At 43.1% G+C, this 24211-nt stretch overlaps 1 protein-coding gene across 1 annotated transcript; it reads left to right on the forward strand.

The window, feature by feature from the left end:
* Positions 1-1089: 1089 nt before the first annotated feature.
* On the forward strand, positions 1090-18320 carry LOC142666179 (breast cancer anti-estrogen resistance protein 3 homolog). Its single transcript, XM_075846140.1, has 11 exons — positions 1090-1154; positions 4164-4406; positions 7067-7182; positions 8064-8440; positions 8796-8890; positions 9241-10049; positions 10460-10575; positions 12022-12193; positions 12617-12722; positions 15922-16116; positions 16752-18320. The coding sequence occupies exons 3-11, from the start codon at positions 7075-7077 to the stop codon at positions 16952-16954; spliced, it is 2181 nt and encodes a 726-aa protein (XP_075702255.1). The 5' UTR covers positions 1090-1154; positions 4164-4406; positions 7067-7074; the 3' UTR covers positions 16955-18320.
* Positions 18321-24211: the final 5891 nt, after the last annotated feature.

Consider the following 24211-nt stretch of genomic DNA (forward strand, 5'->3'; position numbering starts at 1 on the left):
TGTAATGTATGTACACAGTGACTCCACCAGCAGAATAGTGAGTGCAGCTCCGGAGTATAATACAGGATGTAACTCAGGATCAGTACAGGATAAGTAATGTATGTACACAGTGACTCCACCAGCAGAATAGTGAGTGCAGCTCTGGAGTATAATACAGGATGTAACTCAGGATCAGTACAGGATAAGTAATGTATGTACACAGTGACTCCACCAGCAGAATAGTGAGTACAGCTCTGGAGTATAATACAGGATATAACTCAGGATCAGTACAGGATAAGTAATGTAATGTATGTACACAGTGACTCCACCAGCAGAATAGTGAGTACAGCTCTGGAGTGTAATACAGGATATAACTCAGGATCAGTACAGGATAAGTAATGTAATGTATGTACACAGTGACTCCACCAGCAGAATAGTGAGTACAGCTCTGGAGTATAATACAGGATATAACTCAGGATCAGTACAGGATAAGTAATGTAATGTATGTACGCAGTGACTCCACCAGCAGAATAGTGAGTGCAGCTCTGGAGTATAATACAGGATATAACTCAGGATCAGTACAGGATAAGTAATGTAATGTATGTACACAGTGACTCCACCAGCAGAATAGTGAGTGCAGCTCTGGAGTATAATACAGGATATAACTCAGGATCAGTACAGGATAAGTAATGTAATGTATGTACACAGTGACTCCACCAGCAGAATATTGAGTGCAGCTCTGGAGTATAATACAGGATGTAACTCAGGATCAGTACAGGATAAGTAATGTAATGTATGTACACAGTGACTCCACCAGCAGAATAGTGAGTGCAGCTCTGGAGTATAATACAGGATATAGCTCAGGATGAGTACAGGATAAGTAATGTATTTATAACGTGACACACTAACTCTGAACAAGTTCTGGGAACCCCGCTAACTTTGCATAATTCCTGAATTGCTGCTGCGGTTCAGGTATGACAGGAGGGTGCGTCTACCTGATGTCAGACTCTGCGGGATCAGTCATTTTGTGTGTAGGGATGGCCGGCCTCCTGCATTCCTAGTGACCGAGTCAGGGAGGCGTCCAGGAAAGGGAGGGATAGTCCTCAGTACACAGATTATTGCCCTGTAAGACACTGGACACTGCTCGCTCTTCGTCCTGCACAGGAGGCCATAAGGTAGGCACCTGGGAAAGCAGGATATTTTGGTGGGGGATACAGAATATGGGGTGCGGCGGGGGGCTGCATACAACATAACAGATGGGGATAAGCATTGTTCTAGAATATATCTTATCTAACTAGTTCTAGTACTACAAGCCTCACCGTGCCCCCTCTGCTTGGAGTACATGCTGAGACTTGTAGTACTTAGCAGGTAGCCACATCCTGGTGTGCGCAGGGTATGCTGGTACTTGTGGTTCGGAGACTTCTATCTGCGTGGTCAGGCCTGGCTTGGCAGGTTGCTACTTTCAGTTTTACTAGGGGAACCTGCTGGCACTTGTGGTTCTACAATTAATGGACAAGACAGCAGAACTTGCTGCTGTGTTCAGCACGCAGAGCTGGAGGATGGAGCAGCTGTTTCATTCTTTTCATATAAGTTTCTATGATTTCCTCCTAAATATATAAATTCCAGTAGATAAAAAAAAAAGACTTTTGTAAAGTTGTTAAAACTACGAAGCGACTAAATAGAATTTGTATCTGATCCCGGTAAAGCTGGGTGACTACCTATTCTGCCACCATTACAGCAACCATGGGGTTGTTACCCAGCTCTCCATGAGTTCTGAATGTCACATCTACTTAGTAACTAATTCATCATCCGCCTGGTCATCGCTGATTGGGGGGGGCGGGGGGGATACACCACTGAGAAATCTAGGAAAGCTGGATGACAACTCCTGTGCGGCTGTATGGGAGGCCATATTGGTAGTCATCCAGCTTGCCCAGGAACAGATAACATTCAGAAAGTGCCGAATTGACTTTAACCATTTTACATGGATCGGGTGAATACACGGCAGTACCACATTGACCATAGTTTGGCGCCATTTCTCTCCGTCAGCTCCTTATTTTATTTGGTATATTTGCGATGTTGAATTGATTTCGCCCAATTGCTCCATCTTATGGCATCATTTGCAGTGATGTATTGGGCCTCCAGGGGCCCCACTGACCGCACCGCGCACATAACTGCAGAACATTGTGCGGCCTATGAAACACTAACACAACAGCAGATAAACTGACGAATACCTGGTTCTCCTGTTACCTGAGGCAACGTGAAAATGTTACAAACCCTCCAGCGCTGAGGATTACACAGGTCACCATCCCTGCAAGTCCTGAGACATGTATGCTCTGCAGAGAGGAATGTACAGAGGCTCAACAGACAGTATCACACATGATAGGATTAGATACACAGCTGAGCAGACAGTATCACACTTTAGTATTAGATACACAGCTCGGCAGACAGTATCATATAGAATTAGCTACACAGCTCGGCAGGCAGCATCACACATGATAGGATTAGATACACCAGCTCAGCAGCCAGTATCACACATGATAGGATTAGATACACAGCTCGGCAGACAGTATCACACATGATAGGATTAGATACACAGCTCAGCAGCCAGTATCACACATGATAGGATTAGATACACAGCTCGGCAGACAGCATCACACATGATAGGATTAGATACAGCGGCTCAGCAGACAGTATCACACATGATAGGATTAGATACACAGCTGAGCAGACAGTATCACACTTTAGGATTAGATACACAGCTCGGCAGACAGTATCATATAGAATTAGCTACACAGCTCGGCAGGCAGCATCACACATGATAGGATTAGATACACCAGCTCAGCAGCCAGTATCACACATGATAGGATTAGATACACAGCTCGGCAGACAGCATCACACATGATAGGATTAGATACAGCGGCTCAGCAGACAGTATCACACATGATAGGATTAGATACACAGCTGAGCAGAGAGTATCACACTTTAGGATTAGATACACAGCTCGGCAGACAGTATCATATAGAATTAGCTACACAGCTCGGCAGGCAGCATCACACATGATAGGATTAGATACACCAGCTCAGCAGCCAGTATCACACATGATAGGATTAGATACACAGCTCAGAAGACAGTATCACACACGATACGATTAGATACACAAGCTCAGCAGACCGTATCACACATGATAGGATTAGATACAGCTCAGCAGGCAGTATCACACATATAGGATTAGATACACAGCTCAGCAGGCAGCATCACACATGATAGGATTAGATACACAGCTCAGCAGACAGTATCACACATGATAGGATTAGATACACAGCTCAGCAGACAGCATCACACATGACAGGATTAGATACACAGCTCAGCAGCCAGTATCACACATGATAGGATTAGATACAGCGGCTCAGCAGACAGTATCACACATGATAGGATTAGATACAGCGGCTCAGCAGACAGTATCACACATGACAGGATTAGATACACAGCTCAGCAGACAGTATCACACATGATAGGATTAGATACACAGCTCAGCAGACAGTATCACACACGATACGATTAGATACACAAGCTCAGCAGACAGTATCACACATGATAGGATTAGATACTTTACAATGAGATTCAGTAACATTTTGTGATGGGGAAAGTAGAAATCCTTGGAATATTCTTAGAAATCAGGGACAGCAGACAAGTGATTGATTATTGTTGTGTAATAACATCTCCGCCCTGAGGGCGTGTTCCTTTTTTATGACCCTGCAGTCACATCTAATTATTAATAGATCAGTAAGTGTATGACATGCGGGGGTGACACAGAGGCAGGGGCGGGGGTGACACAGAGGCAGGGGCGGGGGTGACACAGAGGCAGGGGCGGGGGTGACACAGAGGCAGGGAAGGGGTTGACACAGAGGCAGGGGGGTGACACAGAGGCAGGGGGGTGACACAGAGGCAGGGAAGGGGTTGACACAGAGGCAGGGAACGGGTTGACACAGAGGCAGGGGGGTGACAGGGGCGGGGTTGACACAGAGGCAGGGGGGTGACAGGGGCGGGGGTGACACAGAGGCAGGGGGGTGACAGGGGCGGGGGTGACACAGAGGCAGGGGGGTGACAGGGGCGGGGGTGACACAGAGGCAGGGGCGGGGGGATCATGGCATGTGCTTATTTAAGGAATGTCCCTTTCTCCTGAGATTCCTTGCGGTGCCCGGACTTGCAGGTGTCCTGCGGCTGTGATGTCAGTGGGGTGTGATTTCCTCTCCTCATCTCTGACTGTTAATGATTAAGAGACTGACAGAAGCGAGAGCTGCACCCACCTCCAGCAGCCGGTGCTGCGACACCTCCCGAGAATCCGGATGTCACCACCGGGGGTCCGGGGACTGCTGCTCACAATGTGTTCATCGTCGTCCTGAAACTGCGGAAAAATTACAAAAAAGGTAAGAAAAGCGTTTAACCCCTTCCCGTCGTAAACAACTTTCAGATTTTCATTTTCGTTTTTTCCTCCCCACATTCCAGAAGCCGTAACGTCTTTATTTTTCCGTCTATATAGTCCTACGAGGGCTTGATTTTTGCGGGACGAGTTGTAGTTTTTCGTAGCACCATTTATTTTGCCGTATAATGTACTAGGAAACGGGAAAAAATTATTTGTGGGGTAGAAAATGAAAAAACCAGCGATTTCACTGTGCAATTAAAACAACATGTTACCTTTATTCTGCGGGTCAATACGATTACGGCGATACCAAATATATATCGTTTTTTCTGTAGTGTAAAAAAGAAAATTTATTCTGCGTCGCCAAATTCCGAGAGCCATAACTTTTTTATTTTTCCGTTGATTAAGCGGTATGAGGGCTTATTATTTGCGGGATAAGTTGTAGTTTTTAATATTACCATTTTGGTGTACGTGCGACGGTTTGATCACTTTTTATTTCATTTTTTGTGGGAGATCAGGTGACCAAAAAATAGAGATTCTGGCGTTTACAATTTTATTTTTTTTACGGCGTTCACCGTGCGGGTTAAATAACGATATATTGTAATAGTTCAGACTTTTATGTTTATTTATTTATTTTTTTTACTGTGCTCTAGGGGGAAAATGGGAAAAGGGGGGTTTTTTGAAAGTTTAATTATTTATTTATTTTTTTTTACACCAAAAAAAACTAACTCATTTTTACTTTTTTTTTTAGTCCCCCCTCGGGGACTTCAACCAGCGATTGTTAGATACTAATGTATTGCAGTATATCGTGATTCTCACAGGCCGGAGGCAGGGCTTAATAGGTGTACAAAGATGGCGGACCTGGGCGCGTTCATTAAGCACCCAGGCAGCCATAGCAACCATTGCCCCCCCCCCCCCCCCCCCGCGATTGCGTTGCGGGGGGCGCGATGAGCTGTTAGAAGGGCTCGTCCCCCTCTTTCTGACGATTTAAATGCTGCGGTCAGTATGGACCGCAGCATTTAACGAGTTAAACTAGCGGGATCGCACTCGAGCGCGATGCCGCTAGTTACTCTGAAGTGTTAGCCGACACACCGTCATCGTATGGAGTGAGCTCCCTGCGTGAGCACGCTCCATACTTCCCCTACCCGACTTTGGCGTATGGATACGTCAAATGTCGGGAAGGGGTTAACGCTGATGTGCCGAGATTGTACAATGAAATTAAATTCTGCAACTTTCTAATAGACTTTGTTTCAATTTCCCACCATCTTCAAGATCTCTGCTTGCTGTTATTGAATGGGAAAGATTAGCCTGAGGCTAAAAACTGGTGCAGGCCTAATACTTGTCACAGCTCAGGGTTTGTTACAATCCTCTCAGGACTGATACATTGTAGTAAACAGTCAGAGAGATTGGTGCTGCAGATGTGTTTAGCTCACAGAGGATTGTCTAGACTGGATACAATTGTAACAAACCCTCAGTTGTGAAAAGCATTAGATCTGTACGGGTTTTCAGCATCGGATTTAAAATGAGAATGTTCCCACTTACTTAGAGCAAGCAGAGATCTTGAAATGAGCACCATCTTTAAGAAAGCAGTGGGTTAGCACTGGGGGACCATACTGAACTAATCTATACTGACCTCTATGCTTGGGGGGGGGGGGTCTAGGAAGGTGCATTATGCCATCCCCTAACAACACACAGGCAATAATATGGAGAAACAATGTGTCAGACAGTAATTCCACCGTCCTGCATCGGTCACACTACACAGAAGTGAATGGTGAGCCCAACCGGCATATGCCATTCACTTCTACTGGATAGGATATCATTGCTTGATCAGTGGGGGTCCGACCTTCAGGATCAGCACAAGGGGACGCAGCGCGCACAAGTGATTGGACCAAGCTGCAGTACCAGACACAGCCACACGAATAGACAAGCCGCTGCGCCTGTGCCAAGAAGGAACGGGACGGTTCATTGTGCTGCATGGTGGGGGTCTTGCAGGTTGGACCCCCACACTTAGTATAAGCCATCAATATTTAAGGAGAAGCCCTTGAAATATGAATATATGTCCAGGATTATTTGGTTAAACCCAAGTCTTGCAGATCTCTACAGATATTGGCAAACTGGAATTTCCACATTCTTACTAGAAGACATAGCGGGAGCAAAGGAGGATCTAAGAGGGGAGAGCGAGATGTTCTAATACAGCAAGAAATGATTCCCACATTCTCCAGTGAGGACAGGCTGTAATGTTCTCAGGCCCCCGGGCGCTAACTCTGCTTGATCACAATCCAAATATGTCCACGAAGCCTCGTCAGCTCGAGAGTTACCGTGTATGAACCTGCGCCAAATTACTTTGCATCTGTATCGTTTTTTTTGCATCCTTTATATTTCTTATATTGTTTTTTTCTACTATTAAATCACCATCATTGTACATTTATTACACGTATATTAATGGATCACCACTAGGGGGAGCTGACTGCATACAGTTTATACATTGAACACAATAATACAGTATGCAGTGAGCTCCCCCTAGTGGTGGCTGTAAGCAGACAAAATGTTGAACTTTAATGTCTCTATAGGGGATTAACGCCTTAACCATCCCAAAATTTTTTGAGACAGTCCCCTATAGACCATGGCCAGATACATTACATTTACTGAAGTTATGTCGTCTTTTAGAAATAAAGATGCCGTCTCCAGCAGAGGATTTGAAGAAAGAACTTGAGGAGGAGTTGAAGCTAAGCAGTGAAGACCTGCGGAGTCACGCGTGGTACCATGGTCCCCTGTCCAGGCAGGTACGTACAATGGATCATATAAGGACCATGTGTTATATCTAGATCATGAGCAATGGGGGTTCATTGGTGAGGTCTTTCCATCCACGGGTCTCCATTGGGGCACACAGATTACTGGCGGTTACGTGGACTTCATTGGGCTGAATTATTGGTGGGACAAATGGGTCAGTGCCGAAACCAATGTGTCCTGACCCACCAGCCCTTCACCTGACCACCTTCTAACCTAAGGAGCAGTAGAAACCAGGGAGAAGGGCGACTACATCCTTAGGAGAGGGGGAGGGAGTGGCATGTTGGTAGCATTAAGTCTTTGTATAGTGGCGGCATTAAGGTGGTATTATGTTGTATCATATATAACTGTATGGCACTACTATTTGGCAACTGTATTGTTATTAGCTTGATTTTAAATCCTTCCAAAATAATTGGAGGGGCCAAGAGACCTCCTTATATCTCGATCTGGCCCTGGCTTCCAGTACAATAACACAGGACATGTTTTAATCAGAAACGAATACAAAAAAATTGTATGCAGCTCTTGGTGTGACTAGAGCATATACGTACTTAACATTATATGTAGATTTAACTTATGAATAATACATTGTGCTCAAAGAGGTTGTCCGGGATCAGAAAATCATGTCCGCTTGTCTTCGAGAAACAGAGTCCGTATTGCAGCTCAGCTGTATTAAAAGTGAATGGGCTGAGGTGCAGTACCACACAGAACCAGTGGATAGGTGTGGCGCTGTTTTTGGATGAAAGTAGCCATGTTTTTCGAATAGACAATTCCTTTAAGGAAATGTCCCAAAGATGGAGGTTCTTATCAGATCTACCTATTGGATCACGGTTTTCTATATTATTTCAAATGTATTTTAGACTGTTCCTGTCACCCACAGGAGGCGGAGAGGCTTCTGCATACAGATGGAGACTTCCTAATTCGTGACTCGCTCTCCTCGCCGGGTGACTATGTGCTGAGTTGTGTCAGCTCCAAGCAGGTCCTCCACTTTAAGATCATCGCCGTCACCCTGCGTCCACGCCGTGGTTTCTCCCGTATTCTCTACCAACTTGAGCAAGACCAATTCGACAACATTCCAGCTCTGGTTCGCTCCTATGTTGGCGATAAGAGGCCTGTGTCCGAGTCCTCGAGGGCGGTGATCGTGAATCCCGCCAACAGGACTGTGCCACTCAGCGTGGTGAAGGAGAGAAACGAATCCCAGAGGGCAAATAAAGAGAACAGGAGGAGCCTTCACCTGGTCGACAACAGCTTACTCCGGTACAAACCTCAGACTAAGTCATTTATATATCTAGGGGGTGGTTGCAATGCCCCCACCTTCTCTGTAAATAAGAAACCTCCGCAGTCACCCAAAAAAAATGTCTATCCTTTCTTCTATTTACCATATTGTTCTAGAGGGAGGAGGAGGGGGATGCAGCTGCAGTTTCTCTATCTCTCTCTCTCTCTCTCTCTCTCTATGCGAGACTGCATCCTATATAGAAGAAGAGAGGGGGGAGAAAGAAGGAGCACAGCAAAGGAGAGAGAAAAACACGCAAACCGTGAAAAAGCAAAAATAAAAACATTTCTTAAAGGGTCTGAATTCTTCAAAAAGTTTCTATGCATCTCTATTCTCCAGGAATAAAGACAGATTTGGAAGCCACCCCGGGAACCTTGATGTCCTCAAGGAAATACCCTTACAAAGCGCCCAGTCTGACAGCAACCTGTTCTCAGGTAAAGTTGTGGGATGGGGACAATTGTTACCTGTAGCACAGAGCCCTTTAATGCACACCTCCACCCAAAATCTATACATTAGGATGGTGTTATAAAGATAAGCTACTGGAAACGGCTCCTAAAGTGCTAAATGGGATTGAAAGGGCTCAAAACGTGCTGTATGTAATTGGCACACCCGAACAGCTTGAGCATTATCCCTCCCCTTAGACTCATTTAAAGCATTAAGAACTTTAAATGAGTCTAAGTCTGAGGGTGCCACATTATCCAGTCAAAAGCATTGAGAGGGCTGAGAGGACAGTTTGGTCTTTTGCCCTACTCCGATACTGACGCCTCGAATATTTTCATTTCAGCCGTTTCTGCAGAATCTTCAGGGACTCCAGAAGAACAACCTCCGATTCCGCTTTCCCCGATGTTCCGCACGGGAAGCGATCCAGTCCTGAGAGCCAATACCCAACCTGTCCTCCCGCTGGACCACGACAGGAATAATGCTTTGAGAGGATCGGACAGTCAGCTACACTCCAAGGCTCCCCCCAAACCCATAAGAGCCCCTTCTTTGCTCCTTCCCGATCCCCCTGAAGGATCAGACACATACTGGGAACTGGTCCCTCGTGCTCCTGTGACCACAAAGAGATACGTGGACACTTTGAAAGCGGAGGAAAAATGGAGGAACCGTGCCCGTGCCACCGAGACTACTTTTGGTTTTCTGGATGCTGAAAAATCACCAATTCCGTCTGGACTAGGCAGTCTCCCGGACATCACACCTTCAGGGATGGAGAACTCAAAAATAGTCTACTCCGAGTTGGACAAGTCCAAATTGGTCCAAACTGAGAAGTCTAGAACGCTCCTTTTGGAGTCGGACAAATCTACAGATCAATCTAAAGGATCACCTTCCGGCCTGGAAAATCCAAAAATATACAGTTTTAGAACGTCTAATTCCAAGGTGAATCAGACAATATTAGAGGGTCCTGAGGAGGGGGAGGACTTCATCCGACCACAAATACAAACTACGACCTCTTTCCAACCAAGAACCTTTCAATCTATTCTTCTTTCTCCGGAGAATAAACCTTTGGAACCGACAGCCCTGCGGAAGCTCAAAGAGATCGTCAGCCATAGAGACTGCAAAGAAAGCGCTCTTCATATCCTGCGAGAAGACTGCCAGGTAGGTAGGCTAAAATAACATTGGTACGGGTCCGATTCCCTGACCAAAGAGGCTGCAATTCCAGATAAAGGGTCTCGACCCCACCAGTGATAGTTGGAGTTTTACCCAACTGGGAAACTTCCAAAAAGTTTTCATTTGGTTTGCCATAGACTTCAGTGGTGCTATGAAGAAGCCATATGACGCTCCCAAACTGGTACCATGTCGTAGAGTCCATGATACAGAAAACGGTGACCATTGCCATACATGTACAGGCACTTTCCAAAACCCCATGGGCACTTCATACTGGTAATTGTTGGAGGTCCCAGGTCACTAATCCCCCTAGTAAATCTTGCTTTCAGATATACCTCGATGACCTCGAAGACTTCTAAAATGTGGAACTATTTAATGTGATTTTAATCTCATCCTTATAGGAGATTCGTATCTGGGGAGTTACTAAAGAGCAACAGAAGAACATGGGAGTTCGATCAGGGCTAGAGCTAATATTACTGCCCTATGGTCAACAACTTAGACGGGATCTCTTGGAAAGGTCGGTTTCTTACAAGATCCTTTACAGAAATAAGGTGTAGAGGTTTAGTTCAATGGTTTTGTCTTGTGGTCCAGTAAGAATATAGATGACCCAATGTCTATCCTCACAGCGACTGCCGCCTCAATGACAGCTCGGTCCCGCGCCGTAACAGACGCTAAAATGCCCAAGTTTAAGGCTGTCTGAATTGAGGGATTGAGAATCAGCGGTTTATAGACAGGGTACGGTGTCTTTAAACCATTTCTGCACAGGTTATGAATGGATGGAACAGACTGGATTGTTCGGGGTCCAGAGATATAGAAAAAAAACAATTCTCCATGTAACCAGGGTGACAGAACAGTAATGTCATGTATGTACACAGTGACTCCACCAGCAGAATAGTGAGTGCAGCTCTGGAGTATAATACAAGATGTAACTCAGGATCAGTACAGGATAAGTAATGTAATTAATGTACACCGTGATTCCACCAGCAGAATAGTGAGTGCAGCTCTGGAGTATAATACAGGACGTAACTCAGGATCAGTACAGGATAAGTAATGTAATGTATGTACACAGTGACTCCACCAGCAGAATAGTGAGTGCACCTCTGGAGTACAATATAGGATATAACTCCGGATCAGTAATGTATGTACACAGTGACTCCACCAGCAGAATAGTGAGTGCAGCTCTGGAGTATAATACAGGATATAACTCCGGATCAGTAATGTATGTACACAGTGACTCCACCAGCAGAATAGTGAGTGCAGCTCTGGAGTATAATACAGGATATAACTCAGGATCAGTACAGGATGTGTAATGTCATGTATGTACACAGTGACTCCGCCAGCAGAATAGTGAGTACAGCTCTGGAGTATAATACAGGATGTAACTCAGGATAAGTAATGTAATGTATGTACACAGTGACTCCGCCAGCAGAATAGTGAGTGCAGCTCTGGAGTATAATACAGGATGTAACTCAGGATCAGTACAGGATAAGTAATGTAATGTATGTACACAGTGACTCCACCAGCAGAATAGTGAGTACAGCTCTAGAGTATAATACAGGATGTAACTCAGGATCAGTACAGGATAAGTAATGTAATGTATATACACAGTGACTCCACCATCAGAATAGTGAGTGCAGCTCTGGAGTATAACACAGGATGTAACTCAGGATCACTACAGGATAAGTAATGTAATGTATGTACACAGTGACTCCACTAGCAGAATAGTGAGTGCAGCTCTGGAGTATAACACAGGATGTAACTCAGGATTACTACAGGATAAGTAATGTAATGTATGTACACAGTGACTCCACCAGCAGAATAGTGAGTGCAGCTCTGGAGTATAATACAGGATGTAACTCAGGATCACTACAGGATAAGTAATGTAATGTATGTACACAGTGACTCCACTGTTTATGGAGATAAATTTTATACGCAATTCATTTAAATGTAACCTTCTTTACAGACATCACCTGCTGTCTCTGGGAGTAGCTGTGGATATTCTCGGCTGCACTGGAGCCGTCACGGAGCGAGCGCACACCTTACACCGGATCATCTGCTTGGCATCCGAACTGAAAGACACTGCGGGGGATCTGTTTGCCTTTTCTGCTGTCATGAAGGCTTTAATGCTGCCACAGGTTAGAGAGTCAGGGGTTTGACTAAGAGGAGTCTTAAAATGTGACAAATTATTATATGTATGTATGCCAGCCATGAGATAACGTGAAGAAAAAAGTGTCTAAAATGATTAGCACCCAATTTATCATGTCAGGTGCGCCACTTTTCTAAATATGACAATTTGCGCCATTTTTGATGATTTGCAAATTAATGTTAAAGACACTGCGCAAAGGGGGAAAAAAAGGCGCATTAAAACTCAATGGTTATGCCACATAATTGACGGTTTCCATTTTTTATTTTAGTAAAGAAAACTATGGTACATGAATGACAGACATGAGGTGACATGTCTGATACATCTTCAGTTGTGTCATATGTATGTAGTGAACATTGCCAAACCTAACAGAACAGTTTGAGATCCCTTGTTACAATATAATTGCTCTTTGCAGGTTGCTCGTCTGGAACAAACATGGCAGGTGCTACGTCAAACCCACACAGACAGCGCCATCACCTTCCACAAGCAGCTGAAACCAGCCCTGAGAGACATGGAAGAATGTAAGCAAAACACACGTATAATGACAGAAATCACTCCTAAGTGACAAATGAAATAACTGCTGCAATACTGCCCCCTATATACAAGAGTACAACTACTATAATACTGCCCCCTATATACAAGAATATAACTACTATAATACTGCCCCCTATATACAAGAATATAACTACTATAATACTGCTCCTATGGACAAGAATATAACTACTATAATACTGCCCCTATATACAAGAATATAACTACTATACTACTGCCCCCTATATACAAGAATATAACTACTATAATACTGCCCCTATATACAAGAATATAACTACTATAATACTGCCTCCTATATACAAGAATATAACTACTATAATACTGCTCCTATATACAAGAATATAACTACTATAATACTGCCTCCTATATACAAGAATATAACTACTATAATACTGCTCCTATATACAAGAATATAACTACTATAATACTGCCCCCTATATACAAGAGTACAACTACTATAATACTGCCCCCTATATACAAGAGTACAACTACTATAATACTGCCCCCTATATACAAGAGTACAACTACTATAATACTGCCCCCTATATACAAGAGTACAACTACTATAATACTGCCCCCTATATACAAGAATATAACTACTATAATACTGCCCCCTATATACAAGAATATAACTACTATAATACTGCTCCTATATACAAGAATATAACTACTATAATACTGCCACTATATACAAGAATATAACTACTATAATACTGCCCCTATATACAAGAATATAACTACTATAATACTGCCCCTATATACAAGAATATAACTACTATAATACTGCCCCTATATACAAGAATATAACTACTATAATACTGCCCCCTATATACAAGAATATAACTACTATAATACTGCCCCTATATACAAGAATATAACTACTATAATACTGCCACCAATATACAAGAATATAACTACTATAATACCGCCCCCTATATACAAGAGTACAACTACTATAATACTGCCCGCTATATACAAGAATATAACTACTATAATACTGCCCCCTATATACAAGAGTACAACTACTATAATACTGCCCCCTATATACAAGAATATAACTACTATAATACTGCCCCTAGATACAAGAATATAACTACTATAATACTGCCCCTATATACAAGAATATAACTACTATAATACTGCCCCCTATACAAGAATATAACTACTATAATACTGCCCCCTATATACAAGAATATAACTACTATAATACTGCCTCCTATATACATGAATATAACTACTATAATACTGCTCCCTATATACAAGAATATAACTACTATAATACTGCCCCCTATATACAAGAATATAACTACTATAATACTGCTCCTATATACAAGAATATAACTACTATAATACTGCTCCTATATACAAGAATATAACTACTATAATACTGCTCCTATATACAAGAATATAACTACTATAATACTGCTCCTATATACAAGAATATAACTACTATAATACTGCCCCTATATACAAGAATATAACTACTATAATACTGCCCCCTATATACAAGAATAGAACTACTATAATACTGCCCCTATATACAAGAATATAACTACTAGAATACTGCCCCTATATACAAGAATATAACTACTATAATACTGCCCCTATATACAAGAATATAATTACTATAATACTGCCCCTATATACAAGAATATAACTACTATAATACTGCTCCTATATACAAGAATATAACTACTATAATACTGCCCCCTATATACAAGAATATAACTACTGTAATACTGCCCTATATACAAGAATATAACTACTATAATACTGCCCCTATATACAAGAATATAACTACTATAATACTGCACCTATATACAAGAATATAACTACTATAATACTGCTACTATATACAAGAATATAACTACTATAATACTGCCCCCTATATACAAGAATAGAACTACTATAATACTGCTCCCTATATACAAGAATATAACTACTATAATACTGCCCTCTATATACAAGAATATAACTACTATAATACTGCTACTATATACAAGAATATAACTACTATAATACTGCCCCCTATATACAAGAATAGAACTACTAGAATACTGCCCCCTATATACAAGAATATAACTACTATAATACTGCTCCTATATACAAGAATCTAACTACTATAATACTGCTCCTATATACAAGAATATAACTACTATAATACTGCCCCTATATACAAGAATATAACTACTATAATACTGCCTCCTATATACAAGAATATAACTACTATAATACTGCTCCTATATACAAGAATATAACTACTATAATACTGCCCCTATATACAAGAATATAACTACTATAATACTGCCCCTATATACAAGAATATAACTACTATAATACTGCTCCTATATACAAGAATATAACTACTATAATACTGCCCCTGTATACAAGAATATAACTACTATAATACTGCCCCCTATATACAAGAATATAACTACTATAATACTGCCCCTATATACAAGAATATAACTACTATAATACTGCTCCTATATACAAGAATATAACTACTATAATACTGCCTCCTATATACAAGAATATACCTACTATAATACTGCCCCCTATATACAAGAATATAACTACTATAATACTGCCCCTATATACAAGAATATAACTACTATAATACTGCCCCCTATATACAAGAATATAACGACTATAATACTGCTCCTATACACAAGAATATAAATACTATAATACTGCCCCCTATATACAAGAATATAACTACTATAATACTGCTCCCTATATACAAGAATATAACTACTATAATACTGCCCCTATATACAAGAATATAACGACTATAATACTGCTCCTATACACAAGAATATAAATACTATAATACTGCTCCTATATACAAGAATATAACTACTATAATACTGCCCCCTATATACAAGAATATAACTACTATAATACTGCCCCTATATACAAGAATATAACTTATATAATACTGCCCCTATATACAAGAATATAACTACTATAATACTGCTCCCTATATACAAGAATATAACTACTATAATACTACTCCTTCGTACAAAATTAACATACCGGTGTGCAATATTTTTTTTCTACAATATTGCTTTTGTATGTTGCTTTCCCCTGGTTTATTGCTTGTTGGCCACTATTGAGCATTGGGTTAGGACATGTTTTTCCATACTTTGTCTTCTACCCACACAGGCGTTACGGTGCCTTCACCCAACAACATTGTGGTCCCACACATTTTGCCGGTGCTAAAGGCTTTGGAAGGGGAGGATAACTGGGGAGGTCCAGTGGAGGATAGCTGTGGACGTCTGCTCCGAGTGCTTCAAGCTGCCCGATCGTACGCTGCCAACGCTGAGCTTTACCAGAGCAATGCTGAGTGCAAGCTTGAAGGTAAGAGAAATATTGATGGAAGCCGTGGCTATTAGATTAGTCTAGAATGGGAAAGACTAATGCTGGATGTAAGATTATAGCGATATCTGGGATGCGGTCAGACAACCAATTCCCATCCCTTTCAGGGGACAACAAGGTTTTGATGAATATATTTCTTAAAGGGGTTGTCCAGTTTAGAAAACCCATCCGCTGTTCAGGATCCTCATCTCTTGGTCAGAGCTGAAAGCGGTTACATAGAGCGTCTCTCTCTCTCTGGAGGACCTGTCCAATCGTGTATTACACAGACAACCCATTGATATGACTGGGCACTGTGTAATGCTTCATTTCTCCTGTGGTGGCACTGCAGGGAAATTGAACATTTACCGATAGATTTCCCTAAAGACAACAGCTGATCGCTAGGGATCCCGGGGTGGGGACACTTTATCTGCTTATTTTCAAGGGACCCTTCTAAGAAGTGGGGATTGTTCAAAGACCCCTTTGAAGAATCAATGCTGGAAATTGCTCCTAGAACTGCCCGTATGGAAAACTATGTAAGGTCATTTGATGGAAGCACCAGCCATAATTGGATCTTCTGGAGAGTGATTATAGAGGAAACTTTAAGATGTTTAAGGTGCTCTTGTCTTGTCTTCTCACAGGGTTTGTTCCTCAACCAGAACTTAGAGAAGCCTTCATGACAGAGTTTTCCTTAAGGATGTTTTGGGGAAGTAAAGGAGCCACAGCTGAGCAAGCCGAAAGATATAAGAAATTTGACCAAATCCTAAATGTTCTATCCCAAAAGCTGGAGCCGGAGACTCAGAGAAATAGATTGGCCAGCTCTATCTATGGATCAGCCTTCTAGACCTATGTGAAGTCTACTGACCGAACCGTAGGATGTCCAACCGTTGTGTGTCTTCTCCAGCAACCACCACCAGCTTCATACTTTACGAGAACTACCAGAAGATATTTTGGTACCATGAACTAGACTCACTACAAGATGTCAACCCACCGAGTAGAACCGCCGGCACATAGGACAACTAGACCTAACAAAGTACTAGATCTACCCAACAAAGGTCATCGAGGTCACAGCATAGGATGAGGAACCACTGAAAGCCCACCAGAAGACGTCCACCACTGACCTACTAGATCCAGCACAGGTAATTGAACTGCTACGCACCCACAAACACTGCGCTTGGGTGTCAAAGCCAAAGAAATCAGCCAAGAGGCAATTTGCGTCCATCTAAGCCCCAAGTAAAATGGAAATTGTGCACATCCAGACAAATTCCATGGACTTCTAACGACTGGTGGCAGATCACAGCAGAGTTGAATGCGGACGCAACGTGCCAGAGCTCGTGTTTTTTGGATGCAATAAATTGCACCTATTGTGTCAATCGCAACGTGCCTATATATGTTCACCCCCCCCCCTGCTGCAGGGCGGGGGAAATAGCAGTTGATGGAGGATCCCATATAAAAGGGGCAACCGGGATGGTGCCAAATCCTGCACGTTTTTACCCGGCAGGCGTATATGAATATAACAGGCGCATTTCTAATTGACGCTCTATCATAGTAAGACACCAGGGGTTCCATACAGTGAAATTCCTTTAATCCGGCATCTGATAACTGCAATATACATGTGGAATTTCTCATAATAGCAGCAGATTTTGTGTGAACATTTTGCTTTCTAGTCTGATAATCTGGCACCTATCAGGAACCATTGATGCCAGATTAAGGCCCTGTTCACATTGAGTATTTTGGCGCGATTTGACGCAAAAACCGCCAAAAACCGGGTGAAAACGACCTCCCATTGATTTCAATGGGAGGCGGAGACGTTTTTTTCAGCGAGCGGAAAAAAACACTTACAGGAAAAAGAAGCGTCATGCCCTTTCTTCAGGCGTTTCCGTCTCTGACATCAATGGGAGACAGAGAAAGCGTTTTTCATAGAGTATTTTGCCCGCGGCACTCAATGGCTGCGGCCAAAAAAACGTCACAAATTACGCGGAAAAGAGAGTGCAGGCAGAGCAAAATCTGCTTCTAAATCCCTGAAGGAATTTTGAATTTTTCTGCCTGCAAAAAAAACTGTGTGAACAGGGCCTAAAGGAATTATATATACATATATGTATACATACACACACACACACACACATCCATCCACTGGGCTTCCTATTCTATAGATCACGAGATCAGCACTTTACGCAGCGCTCAGTAACAATCTCAATGGCTTTGTCTACTGGAGTTTTATTGTTGATTTAACTTTTTTTGATAATTGTATTAAAGCTTATTTTTCCAGAACCTGTACTGTTTTTTTTTTTCATTTTTTACAGCGTGAACTGGTAATTTTTACTTAAAGGGTTTTCCAGGATTCGTGAAAAAAATGCCCACTTGCTTCAAGAAACAGCGCCACACCTGTTCGAAGGTTATGTCTGGTATCGCAGCTCAACTCCATTGAAATGAATGAAGCTGAGCTGTAAAGCCAGCGGAGGGTTTGTTACAATTGTATCCAGTTGAGACAATCCTCTGCGATAAAGCAGAAATCTCTCTTGTCCTAATAGTTTGCTACAACGTATCAGGGCTGGTGTTGTCTAGACTGGATACAATTGTAACAAAACCTCAGTGATGAGAAATTTAAGGTCTCTACGAGTTTACGATTTACTGACAGCAAGCATTGCAAGGTATTGAAAATGGTAAGGAATTGAAACACAAAGTATATCAGAAAGTTGCAGAACTGTTAATTATACAAGGATTAAGCTGTATTTATAGGAGACGGAACATTTCCCTATGGAGAAGGGATCAAAGAGGACTAAGGACCTGCTTGATCACTATAGGACACACTGGTACCATATATTGAACTCGCAGGTGGTAGCAGAAAGACATTTGAATGCAGCTCCGGCAGTAACTAGAGTATAAAACATGATGCAAAACAAATAAACATTATAGTAAGATTTAGGCCCCATGCACGTGGCCATAGCTTTTATCCGTAATTACGGATAACCTATAGACCACGGACACCTTTCCGTATATTTACAGATGTGTCCGGGCCGTGGAAATGATCCGCAAAATATAGACCTATTCTTGTCCGCAATAGCGGCACGGACTCACCCATAGAAGTCTATGGGCGCGTGCAAAATTGCAGACGGCTACGGATGTGCATTTGCAGCCGCCCGTAATTGTGGAAGCGTTGCTATGCGACTTAAGGGAATTCCCCAAGAAAACGGCGCCGGAGCGATCGTGATCTTTTCAAAGGGTTGGTGACATCATTTGTAGCCGGCCTCTTTTTTTTTGCGGATCCGCAAATAGATACACTACGGACCGTATCTGCGGACAGCGTGCCAGATATGCGGATCCGTATTCGCGGGCAGCAAAAAAAATAAATAAAAATAAAACACACTATGGTCATGTGCATGAGGCCTAAAACCTGTAAGAAGATGCCGGAAGTGGAGCGGTGACATGTAATTCTTGTGATTCTGTAGACAAGGTTCCTTTGTTTGCACGGCTTGTGATTCGTGCCAGTGTCTACATCTGCGGTCACAACGCTGGAGAGGACTGTGGCCGGCGGACAGCTGCAGATGATTGCACCCCGCACAGTTGCAGGAAAATAAGAAGGACCCTTTATCATCGAAACATTTCTGGCATATACAGATAAAATATAAGAGGCAATGAGATTCTGATAATGGAGGCGAGATCCTGTTTTAGGGCAGCCGGAGTCTAGTGCTCAAGAAGCATTACACAGGCTGCCCTAAACAGCGCAACAGCTCACCCACAAAAAGGAGTGACTGAGATCATTTGTCAGGAGAGCCGCTATCCATGCAAATCCCTAATATACCATAAAGCCACTTTCCAGTCTCCGGAGCCCAAAACATTAAAAGAGGGAATTCCAGGTGAAAAACCGCACCAAGTTGCGGTGCAGTTTTTAGGCCGGAACGTCCGCTGCGGAAAATAGCAGGTAAAAAGAGAAAAAAAGTCTCATGCTTAACCGTAGCCATGACGACGCGTCCCTCCGACATCCTGCGTCCCAGCCTCCTGGGATGACGTTTTATCCCACGTGACCGCTGCAGCCTGTGATTGGCCTGTGATTGGCTGCAGCAGTCACATGGGATGAAACGTCATACCTGGAGGAATGGTTGGACGCATAGGGAGTCATGGGTAAGTATAATTATTTTTTTCTGAGTTGCGATCTTGGCGGCGGAATCGCAGCATTTCCCACACAAAAATCACATCGGCTATTAGCTGTGGGTTTTCCCTCCCCATTGAATTTAATGCGAGTCCGAAGCATAATATGAACATGCTGCGTATTAAAAGAAATGCAACGCAGGTCAATTTACGCGGTTTAAAAAAACGCTCCGAAGGTAAAGTCATGTACGTTTTTTCGGCTGATTTTCTTACGCGGAGTGTGGATGAGGTTTGTTCAAATGTCATCCGCTCTGCGGCTTCTGTAATACACCGCAAAGAAATGCATTGTGAAAAATCTGCAATACTTTTTTTTAAATCAAGTAATTTTTTGATTCTCCAGATAAAAAACATTTGTGATACAACGACCCAAATACAAATTCCCCCCTCCCCCCAAATCCGCACTATTTACGCTACGTGTGAACTCGAACTTCTGCTACCGCTGGGGAGAAGTGATCGGCAGAAAGTCAGTGACATATATTGGCGTCGTGGTAGCGAATAAAGGGTGTCAGGGCTGAATAGACAATGGAAGGCTTTTGCTTCTGGCTGTGATTCCTGCTGACCTTGTAATATCGGGGCGCTGCCCTGCCAGGACCTCACACCTCCGCGACATTACTGTAGAACTACCGGATTTTTCGGACTATAAAACGCACCCGGGTTTTAGACAACGGAAAATAATTATTTCATATTTTACTACTTTTACAAAGAAAAAAACTATTTGTTAAAAACAAAAATCTTTGTTCTGTTTCACCACATTCTGAGAGCCGTAATACAGGGGGGGGGCTTTTTTCGCGTGATGAGCTGTAGTTTTTATTGGCCCCATTTTTTATCACTTTTGTATTATTTATGCTACGATGCTTCTGTAATCATTTAGTGGCCAGGGGCGCTTGCAAAGCTAGAACGGGGATTAGGGGTCCCCATTCTAGAGATAGGTGGGACCCGCCTCTATCTGACATTTATAACAGATCCACAGGATGTCATAAATGTCCTTCATGGATAAACCCCTATAAATGCCGTGGTCGCCATCGACCACGGCATGTAATCAGTTAAACTGCCAGGAATAGCGATCACTGTTCCTGGCCGTTAGAGCAGCGTGTCAGCTGTAAAACACAGCTGACACCTGCAGCGTAGCGAGCGGGTTCAGCACATGAGTCCACTCTGAACATCACCCTTCCCCCCCCCTCCGGTCTGCAGCACGTCATGAGTCAGGAAGGGGTTAAGTAACGAAGCAGTCAGGAGGCCCGGCGCTGCCGACTATAAGACGCAGGGACTTTTTAGCAAGATTTATTACAACGGGGAGATCAATGACACACACAGGGGAGTGGAGTCCAGTAAAGTCTTCGGAGGACCAAAGCTGCAGCCCCTCAAGTGTCACACACACTGAGGCCCCTTGCACACGACGCTAAAAGTTTTTACTGCTCGCAAATACGGATCCGACGGCTATAGATACACAGCCGTAGCAGTCCGCAATTGCGGAAGCCCCCATAGACTTCTGCGGGGAAGTCCGGGCCGCAATTGCAGACAATAGGACGTTCTATATTTTGCGGATCATTTCTACGTCACGGACACATTCATAGAAACAAATGGGTCCACTATTTCGGATCCGTAATTATGGATGAAAACTACGCTCGTGTGCGCAGGGCCCAATACTGAGAGGGCTGGAGGAAAAACCGCTGAACCTCGACTTCACGCACTTCAGACAAACGTAAATCTGGAAGTATTATTAAATATTCACTGTGGGCTGGTGATAACCTTATCTTTGTCTCAGTTTCCTTCTGTCGGTCATGACTGAGTCCTGCTGTAAAAAAAAAATATATGTTAAGCATAGTATAAAACATATACAGACGAGATCTGGAATCAGATACTAATAGACTATTGCCGTTCAGGAGTAAAACTTCCCAAATCTGCACCCCATGATCGTTTAAAGGGGTACCCAATGAGAACAACCCATCCATATCTCCTATTAGGGCATGTCTTCAGAAGGGCTCCCCCACTTTCATAGCGGCACTCTGCTCGGGCTCATGTTCACCATGTTCATGCCTCAGCTTCTCCTAGCAAAATCTGCTTTTTGAGGGGGTCTCAGAGCCGAACCCCTGCAGCAGCGGCTCATATTAATGAGGCTGCCCGGGACTCTATAACCCCACTACTTCCATTAGAGTCCACAGTGCCCATTTGCACATAACATAGCTATACGTACATTTACCTGGGCTCCAGTATGGTCCTGTAGGTCTCAGGGAGGTTGACCACCGCTACCTTGGTATAACTGGTCAATGCCGGACTGCGGCCTTAGAAGTCAAATAGCGGAATAGTATTGTCAAATAAACGGATTAACCAGTCAAAATCCTGATGAGATGACAATGGTAGAAACCTGCAGGGAACCCTCGTGCAAGAGCATGGACCACAGCAAGGACACTGTTAGAAGTGCTCCAGATATTCATCCTCATAAACCAGAGTTGGGGTGGTAGTTACGGGAGTTTCTCCATCCGCTTTGTGGAGACTATGAACAAGCAGGGAATGCTGGGAGATTTCAGCTCTTAAGCCTGCAGCATATTGAGTAGAGCTCTGGAGTATAATACAGGATGTAATGCAGGATAAGTAATGTATGTACAGTGACTCCACCAGCAGAATAGTGAGTGCAGCTCTGGAGATGAATATTCCGCCATCTCAGTGCAGGATAAGTAATGTGCAAGTACAAAGTGACTCCACCAATATGCCATTTTACAAAAACTTAGTCCCCTTCACGTGACACTTATGTCCTAAGTCTAGCATGTACAGCGGGAAAGCTCTGGCGGTATACGCTAAACATGGCCATAGGGCTCCATTAAGGATGGAATAGCATAGTAGTGAGCAAGTAGAAATGTAGGGTAAGAAGTCGTATAACCGCTTCACCCCTTCTAAACCGCTGACCAATGGGGTTCCCAAATGTCAGACCCCGATCGATCAACCATGAGAATAGGGCATCAATTTTTAAGGATTGTAAAATCCCTTTAAGGCAAACCTGTAAATTGTCCGAGTGATGGCAATCACACTGCATGTATTTTTATGGGGCTATTCACACGGCTGTTTTGAAAACGGACCATGTGAAGGGCCCATGAAAAACCAGGACAAGTCTGAGGGATCCATGAAAACTGGTCCCACACGAGTGCAAATTGGAAATTTCTCGGTCAATCCCACACACATTCGTTCGAATAAAGCCAAACAGCATGATACGTTGCAGCCTCCACTCCGAGTACTCCCGACAGAAGAAACAATGTGATGTGGGGGGTGGGGGTACCTTACACACTAGACCTGGTGGCCGGAGCCGGCCGTTAATATGTTAGGTGCACTAGATACGTGGCACAGGAGGGATTACCAGTCACCAAATAAAAGTGAAGCTAAAGCTTAACACTGATCAGCAAGTAACCCCTTACCCTAGATAGGGGCTGACTTGTTGTACCTGGAATACCCTTTAAGTCTTTATGTAAATGTATATAAAATACATTCCCTTTAATGTTTATTTGTTGCTTAAATCCAGAACTAAGCAGCTTTCTAACTCTAGTGGTCATTAAAATTCCTACTATTTTGTTGCTTCAGAGTCTGCAGCTCCTGTAAAATCGCTGGCATTGCTGCGGATTCTGACCAATTCAACAATACACGGCTCTGCGCTGCCTATCGGCTGACATCTACTCTCCCTCTTTGCGCTAGAAATACCAGCATTGAGGAGAGTCTGCCGGGGGAAATAAACATCTCATCAGTGTATCCAAGGGGAGAGAAAAGACATGGACCGCACATCCACTGTATACAATGATCAATTGCGGCTAGGCAAAATATATAAATATGAACAAGAGGTTCTTTGTAACATTTTGATCAAATTGTATGCAAGCCCACTTGCCACTTCACGGCGACCTCTGAAAGTGGGTCCCTACTCTAACGGTTGCGGCTACCGCCACCGCAGCGCCGCTCCTGCAGAGGGAGC

This window comes from Rhinoderma darwinii, chromosome 13 (genome assembly GCF_050947455.1).
Source record: "Rhinoderma darwinii isolate aRhiDar2 chromosome 13, aRhiDar2.hap1, whole genome shotgun sequence".
NCBI classification, from domain to species: Eukaryota; Metazoa; Chordata; class Amphibia; order Anura; family Rhinodermatidae; genus Rhinoderma; species Rhinoderma darwinii.